This window comes from Geospiza fortis, unplaced genomic scaffold, assembly GCF_000277835.1.
Source record: "Geospiza fortis unplaced genomic scaffold, GeoFor_1.0 scaffold1, whole genome shotgun sequence".
Lineage (NCBI taxonomy): Eukaryota > Metazoa > Chordata > Aves > Passeriformes > Thraupidae > Geospiza > Geospiza fortis.
In genome coordinates this window covers 8,318,769-8,326,746 of record NW_005054320.1, presented here as the reverse complement: position 1 = coordinate 8,326,746, position 7,978 = coordinate 8,318,769, and the positions used below count along the sequence as shown (strand labels likewise).

At 46.8% G+C, this 7,978-nt stretch overlaps 1 protein-coding gene across 1 annotated transcript in view; it reads right to left on the bottom strand.

Annotated features, from left to right (window-relative positions):
* Window positions 1–5,435: 5,435 nt before the first annotated feature.
* Window positions 5,436–7,978, bottom strand: part of PEX5 (peroxisomal biogenesis factor 5) — an 11,514-nt gene continuing 8,971 nt past the window's right edge. The window contains exons 12-15 of the mRNA XM_031056720.1: window positions 7,945–7,978; window positions 7,668–7,833; window positions 7,340–7,497; window positions 5,436–6,542 (exon numbers count right to left, since the gene is read on the bottom strand). The exon at window positions 7,945–7,978 is cut by the window's right edge and continues 176 nt beyond it. Of these exons, the coding sequence (XP_030912580.1) occupies window positions 6,341–6,542; window positions 7,340–7,497; window positions 7,668–7,833; window positions 7,945–7,978 (560 nt within the window). The 3' untranslated portion in view covers window positions 5,436–6,340. The remainder of the gene's footprint in view (window positions 6,543–7,339; window positions 7,498–7,667; window positions 7,834–7,944) is intronic.

Here is a 7,978-nt window from a genome sequence, read left to right as displayed (position 1 = left end):
CTGCAAAAGCGTGGTAAAAGGATCCCTGTGCTCCCAGGTTCACAGAAAGCAATGAGTTCCTGGTTGTCATTGACCATCTGTCCTAGTGTTATTGGATTGAAAACTAAATGGCTTTTAATGTCGTTAATCTCACCTATATGGTGCTTTATGCACAAGGAAGTAAGTCACTGAACAGTGCAGAGCACCACAGGGTGGGGTTGAGGGGCTGATATTGGAAAAATTTATGAAGTTTTCTTTGTGGGTTGGGTTTGTTTGCTTTTATTCCTTATGGATCACAGAATGGTTTGGGTTGAAAGAGACCTTAAAGATCATTCCAACCCCCCTGGCATGGGCAGGGACACTTTCCACTAGACCAGGTGCTCAAAGTCCCATCCAACCTGGCCTTGAACTATTCCAGGAATAGGGAATTGCCAGCTCCTCTGGGAAATCTGTTCCTGTGCCTTACTACCCTCACAGTAAAGAATTTTTCCTAATATCTAAGCTAAACCTGCCCTCTTTAACCTTGAAGTCATTCCCCGTGGTCTCCCACTGAGTGCCCTTGTTGAAAAGTCCCTCTCCAGCTCTCTTTTAACCCTTTTGGGTACTAGAAGGCCACAACAAGGTCACCCCACAGCCTTCTCCAGGCTGAACAACCACAGCTCTCCCAACCTTTCCTCACAGGAGAGGTGCTCTAGCCCTCTGATCAGCTTCATGTCTCTCCTCTGAGCTCATCCCAACTGGTCCATGGCCTGAGACTTGTGCTGAGCTCCCCAGAGCCGGACACAACACCTCGGGTGCAGCAAATTTATGGGAAACAATGTTTCCTAAAATTCCCCTTATCCCCCTCCTGCAGAAACAGTGGTATCTCAAAATCTGAAAGTATCAGACAAAAGTGAAAAGCTAAGAGAAGGAGGATAAACCCCTCTTCCTCTGTTGCCCTCAGCAGACAAAAGCAACAGAAGGAGCAAGATGAACGATGACACACAGATTCTTTGAAAAAGTGCAGTTATGCAAAAAACACTCCAGCAAGGGAAGAATAAAGACTAAAATATTTTCATCTTTTTCATAAAACTGGCTTTCTAGGTTTTTTCCTTTCTTTCTTTCTTTCGTTCTTTAGAGACTATTTACTACTAGATTGCAGGGTAATAAAACAATTTCACTTAAAGCTGTGGACGTCACATATGCACCCACTTCACAGTGCTGGAAAAGGTACAACGGTAGAAGAATCTAATTAACAACAAACTCCTTCAACCACCAGGTCCTGTTGTGCTCCTATCCTGCTCTATCACTGCAGATATCTCAGTTTATATCTCAGTACTCATCTGTTTTTACTCCTTGCTTTAAAACAAGAGGATTAAGAAACCAATAAAATCACACATGAGGTATACCCCCCCCCCCCCCTCTCTGTGCTGTTTTTGTCTGGTAGTTTTGGTCTCAAGGCAGCAGAACACTGGTTCCTTTATTTTGGAGGTTTGGTTTTGTGGTTGGAGAAGGTGGTATTTGGGTTTTACTCACTTAGCAGTTGTTAGTGCTAGTAATGTAATTCTTCATCGCAAAAATAAAGTTTCTTTCCCACTTTTCACTCTCCAACCTCTATTTCTCAAGCAAAACGGCCCCCAAAAATGCAACATAGGAACATGCCACTGGACCACAGAACCCAAAACTGTGAACAGCTTACATGCTAATAAATACATTCACGACCAAACCCTTCAGGGGGGGAATTAAAAAAAAGCCCTTATTTTGCCTAGCATGTATCTCACACAAACTCCCCTTTTTTTTGCTTTCCTCTGTTTGCTGCACTTCCCAGTTGCTGCTCTTCAGTACAACAAACTGAACACCCCTTTTTCAGCAAAAAGAGAGATGACAGAATCCTATTGGATGACTGCTGCACGTTCAGTCACAACACTGGGAGTATGCTCCAAAGAAATTTTGCTGGAAAGAGAGGCACAGCAAACACAGACTGCCAAAAGCCTTATAAGTCCCACTTGACAACACACAGATGTCAGAAAACAAAGTGAAGATCTTTTCTAACTATTATGTCCTTGCCCAAGTCTCCTCTTCCCAGATGAAGGAAAAGGCAGTAGGTTGTCTGTGAGTAACTGCTAATTCAAAACATCAGAACCCAGCTGGGTTGGTTTTTGGGTTTTTTAATAAATCTACAAATCATTTTCCATGGAACAGTTGCTAAGCTGGACTCCACAAACACCAAGACCCATGCTCAGCAGTGAGGAGAAGCCAGGGAAGGCCTCACAGACCCTCAAAAGGTCTTAGCTTCCCAGCACCACATTTTGCATCTACAGCTGCACGTTTAGAAAATTCATCCAGCATTTCGTTCCTTTGGAGTTTAATTAGCAAGCTGTGCTCCTAAACCCTCTGGTGTCCCCATCCCAGCACGTGTGGCAGACACGGTCCTGCCCTCGACTCAACACTAGGTGTCACTTCTGCGTCAGAAATGCGACAGAGCAATGGAAGCACTTCAGAAAAAGTCCAGCCCACCGGGCATCAGACTTTTCAGGGGATCTCTGCACCTACAACTCTTGCTGAAGTCATGGACAGGTAGAGTTTTAAAATTTTACATGTCTCAAACTACGCATCTAAAAAACACCAGAAAATATTGGACAATGCTTTGCCATACTCAACGTAGCAGTGAAGGAAAGTTTCTCTTCTCCCCTGTGGGCGCAAAGGAACAATTTCCTAAGTGAGCAAAGGACCATGACACAGAGAAGCTGCCAGAGTCTCCTCTGGCCAAGAGGCCTGTCTGGCGGGGCTGCCTCTGGTGCCACTTTGCTGCTGCAGGTGGAAGAGCTGCTGTGCTGCTATCAGTCCTTCCTTGCCTGCCAAAAGACTTCTGAGCAGCAGGGGCCAACTCAGAGCAGAGAAAGTGGCAGAGTGTGTGGTCAGTGCTCTGAGGCAGGCTAGGACATGAAGGAAGTCCCGCAAGAACACAGTAAAAATAGAAAACATACAAAAAATAGAAAATATTCTAATAATAGAAAATAAGTGGGGTACAGAGGTTGGGAAAAGGGCTCCCCCTGGGGACACGTTGACTGCAGTAGGACTGTTTTATTTGCTATGTCTTGCAGAAACTGAAGGAGGAGACCAGAAAGGAAGAGGCAGCGAGCTTAAAACACAAAAGAAAATACTTCAGGAATTTAAACACAGTTCTTGTGTGCATCCACAAGACATGGTAACGACCAAACGCACCATGTGGTTTAAAAATCAACAAGTCACAGGCAGAGAAAAAATTTACCAAAGGCTTTAACACAAACATACTGATGCAGCTTCTGAGTCAGACATTATTTCAAACAGCAGATTCCTAGAGAAAATGAGAGTAGCCACTATCTGCTTGCCTGATGCTCTTCCCATGAAGACTCACATCAGGTCACCACCCCTAGAGCATTTCCCTAGAGAAGGGCTGGTCTGAACACCTTCCAGACCAGAAAGACCTCAGCACACACAGGCACAACAGGTAAGAGTCTGGGACCCAAACTTGAACTCAGGGGGTTGCAACTCAAAAAACCTCAGAATCGTAATGAGGCTCAGCAGCTCAAAGGAGGAAACTGCAGTGGTGAAGCAGAATAAACAATGACAGCACTGAGGAACACTGTGGCTAGAGGTATAAGGACCTGAAAGCACATTTTCATTTTCTGGCTGGGTGGTAAAGCCATCACCAAGAGATTCTATGACTTCTTGAGTTCTTAAGCAGCAAATAAATACAACACTGACGGAAGAAATACAGCAGAAACATAGGTGGAAAAGCATGTACTGGAAAAGCATGTACCCTCTTTGATCACTCACTTATGGCTCTATGAAAGGTTCGTGTCCTGTAAGCCCAAGAATTTCGTAAAGGTCATGCTGGAATCTCTTACAAATTTTCAGTGGTAATAGGCCCTGCCACTGTTCTGAGCATTGGGAAAAGTGAAAAAATTGGAGAGCACAATCATTTATAAGGTCTTCAATTCCCCAATCTAGCATTAGGGTTAGGCCTGTTGTGAGCAGGGGGTTGGATTAGGGACATGCAAACATCCCTTACTGCCTTTACACAAATGTAGAATGTTTGGTACCTGCTACCCTCCCCTGCTGTACAATTGGGCTTGGTAACAGAAAACATGGATGTGACTGGAAATGCAAACAAGGATCATGATGCACACAGAGCATTAGCACAAGCTGGATTTGGAAACAAGAGACAGGGCAGCAGAACACAGACAAAACCTGTGCATGGAATCAGAATGCAGATCCAGTGAGCCAGCTGGGTGTTCGCTGCATCAACACCCCACTTCCAAAGGCAGCTCTCAGCAGGACAGTCACACAGGACCTGGAAAGAGGCAGGTCACTCTTCACTCAGCCCTGGGAGACTAAACAGGGACTGTGCTTAGGTCAAGGTTCAGCCTCAGCAAAAGGTAGAGCAGAGATGCTGTGAGATAATTTAGCAGGGACAGGGGGAAGAAAGTGAGACCATTTGTTCACTTTCCCTGGAAATTGTTAACAGCCAAACTACCAGCAGGGACAGGGGGAAATGTGGGATAGGGAAGGACACCAACATGAAGTCAAGAGGTTCAGTGATATTGCAAGGGAAATTGAGGCAACTAGGAAACCTAGGAGAGGAGAAGCACTAAGGAAATCTGAGGATGAGAACAAGGGAAAGCCAAGAAATGGTAATGCGAATATAAACAGAGAGGAATCTGGTGCACCAAAAGGGCAAAGGAAATCAGTGGTGAGAACAACAGCAGAGAACTGGAGAAGGGAGAACAGATAGACAGCAAGTGAGGCACAGCATAGGCATTGTTCTTTCTTTCACCAAGCAAAGAATCTGACAGAGAACTGAGATAAGTAAAAACCAAAAGACATTGCTGACCTGCAGTGTGGGCGGGCAGGACACAGAAGTAGCATTTCCCTTCCTTTCAGACAGCAAAAGCAGCAGGTTGTTTTGCATGCACTACAGCAGTCTCAGAAGAGGGGATGTAGGTCTCAGTGCCACAGGGCTGGATGGGAGATACAGTATTTGCTGTATATTTTCTGAGATAAAGCTCAGAAAATATACAGCAAATACTAATCTCTGCACACACTTTCTGCTCCAGCAGAGAGAGAAAAACAAGCCTGTGAGGTGGATGTATAAAGAAACAGGTGCCTGATGGAACAGGAAGGGGCAGCACTTCCTATTTAAGCCCCCAGCCCTGACTACTGGAGCAGTCGAATTCCTTAAACCGCTGATAAAATGTAACACAACTTCCTTCTCTGCAGAGGGCCAGAAGATGGGAAAAAAAGTGCATCATTGACCTCTAAACCTGAGCAAGAAAAAAAAGAGAGTTTTTGGCACAGAGAGGCTCTTCTGCTGGCTCACTGAACTGAAGCCTAGGGCTACAGCAAAAAGAGGTCCTGTAAGCTTCATCTGCATGCGAGCTATCAATAAAGCAAAACCTGGGTCAAAAGGGGAGAGAGAAACAGAGAGTCTAATCTATCTTTTGAAAAGTAGTGGGCTTATACCTTTATTATACAAAATACTTTACAATTAAAAAACATTTTCCCCAATAGAATCATATACAGATATTTATAATTAACAAGATTCAGTTACACACAAGATGGGGACTTTCGCACAAAGGAAAACAATGACAGATGAGCAAGAGAAAATTAAGACTTCACCCCTTTCCCCACCATATTTTGGAAGAGGTTACATTTCAGACTTTTATTCCTATCACCTTCTCTCAAGCCTGAACTCTGGGATCTCCCCTTACCCTGACAGGGTAAGGGCCTTCACCCATGTCCCCAGCATCAGTACAATATGCTTGTCTTAAAAGGTTCATGAAGAGACACTGAGAACGTAACATCTGGCTGTACCATGAGGTTACCAGTGGCCAGAAAAGGGGACTACTGCCCCAGTTTTCCCTAGCAACCCACATATACACACATGCAAGCACATACATGGGGAAGCATGCTCAAATCCCACAAGTTTTCACCCTTTTGGGTGAAACAGCAGTCCCATCCCTCCAAAGCAGCCTGAACTCGAGACACGCCCTTGCAGGCAGTCTGCAGAATGGCTCTCACAGCCAAGCTGGGCACTACTGCAAATGCAGTCTGGCAAGAGGGCAGGATGCTGCTGTCTTCCCCACTTTGATCATCTGTGAAGCAGCAGTGTCAGTCATCACGCAGGTGATAATGTGAACCGTTCAGAAATGCTCAGGCCACAACAGACAGGCTGGGGAAGTTGCACACTTCACCAGGGGGGTAACTTAAAAATAAAAAGTTGCCAATGATCTGCCCTACCAGGGCAAACGTGTGTGAACCCTTGGGAACATTTTCTCCCTAAGAAAGGTCATTGCTGGGCTCGGCAACCGCTGCACTCGCAGGGGAGCCTATCCCAGAGTCACTGCTGGAGGCCAAATGCTTTCAGCAGTGTGGGCAGGTCACGGGCATCAGCTGCCCCATAGAGGTCACTCTGCCCCAGCATGGAGAGGGCCATGCGCAGGGTGCTCCAGATGTTGTCAGACATGGCTCCTTGCTGCCCCCGCGGACCTCGGCTCTTCTGCTGCATGTGCAAAGCCTCCAGGAAGTGCTCCACAGCCTCACTGTCAACAGAACATTCACATGCTTAGTGGAAAAGACGGTTCATCTCACACTCCCTTCCCCATTTGCTTCTAAAGTATTTCCCCTCCAAAACAGTTTCCTCCTCTTCCCAGATCCTACCCCGCTCCAGAACCAGAGGTCCCCCTTTTCCCTCTAGAAGAATCAGGAGTCCAGATGGCCTCTACTCCACCTGTGACTGCATGACACTTGGATCTCTGGGCAGAGTCCACACACTCGCTCTGCTCTCCTATTGCAGGAATGTGCCCCCTGTTGGCAGTGACCAAATTATTCTTTGTCTGCTTAAGAAGGAAAAAAGCCCAGAAGTTTCTCTCCTCAATTTGGTAAGAAGACACCTCATAGGACCTTTGGGACTTCACCTCAGACCTGGGTCTGCCAACTGAACAGAGGCCAAAAGGTCCTGCCTAGGTAATTCACTAGAAAAAGAAGAGAACAAAGGAAATAATCGCTTTTGTGAAGTGTTTTAGCAGGAGCAAGAACCTCTTGCCCCTGGCTCGGGTTTTTCTCTGAAAGAGCTTTGTTATTTTGCCTTTCATTAAAACTTTTTCTATTTCCAACACTACCTCTGAAGCCATCCTGCTAATTTTATGCCATTCTGGGTAGCAGAGCTATCTCAGGTGTGACTGGTTCTCTGAGAGCTCGTAAGATCTGGCTCGAGAAGAAACCTACCACCCTATGCCAAGAGAAGGCTGCAGGCAGTGTGGCCGTGCCCTCATGACCTAGGGCAGTCTGTCTCCCCCAAACACACAGGTCACAGCAGAGGTGCCCATGCTGTGCTCACCGGTGGGCCCCTAAGTTGATGCAGCTGATGCCCAGGTTGTAGCGGGAGCGGATATATCCCGGCTGGAGCTCCAGTGCCCGACGATATGCGGCCACTGCTTCTTCACTCCGATTCCCATTGGCCAGGGTGGCACCCAGCTTGTTCCACAAAAGGTGGTCCTGGAGGAAAGGCCACAGAAAAAGAGCTGAGATGAACCACTCCTTCCCCATATGTCTGTCTTATTCCTCCACTCCAAATGTGCACCTCTCACACATGCAGCACTTCCATCCAAACCTTCACCCATAAACCTCCAAGTGCCTCCAGCACCCCCAGTCTGCCCCTTTCTTACATTGGGGCGCACGCTGAGCGCGGCACTGAAGCAATCCACAGCCTTCTCGTACTCGCCACTGAGGTTGAAAAGGACACCCAGGCCACACTGGACATCAGGATCCACAGTGGAGGGGTTGCTGCGCACAGCTGCTAAGAACAGCTCCTTCACCTCCATGAACAGCGAGCTGGAAGAGCACAGAACAGGATATTGGTGTGCTGTGGAGAGAGTCAGCCTCGAGCTGCTCGCTCTGCTCCTGCCTGGACCAGTCTGAACCCAATTAGTAACCATAACTCACTCAGAGAGTAGGGAACTCAGGACACGCTTGGAAG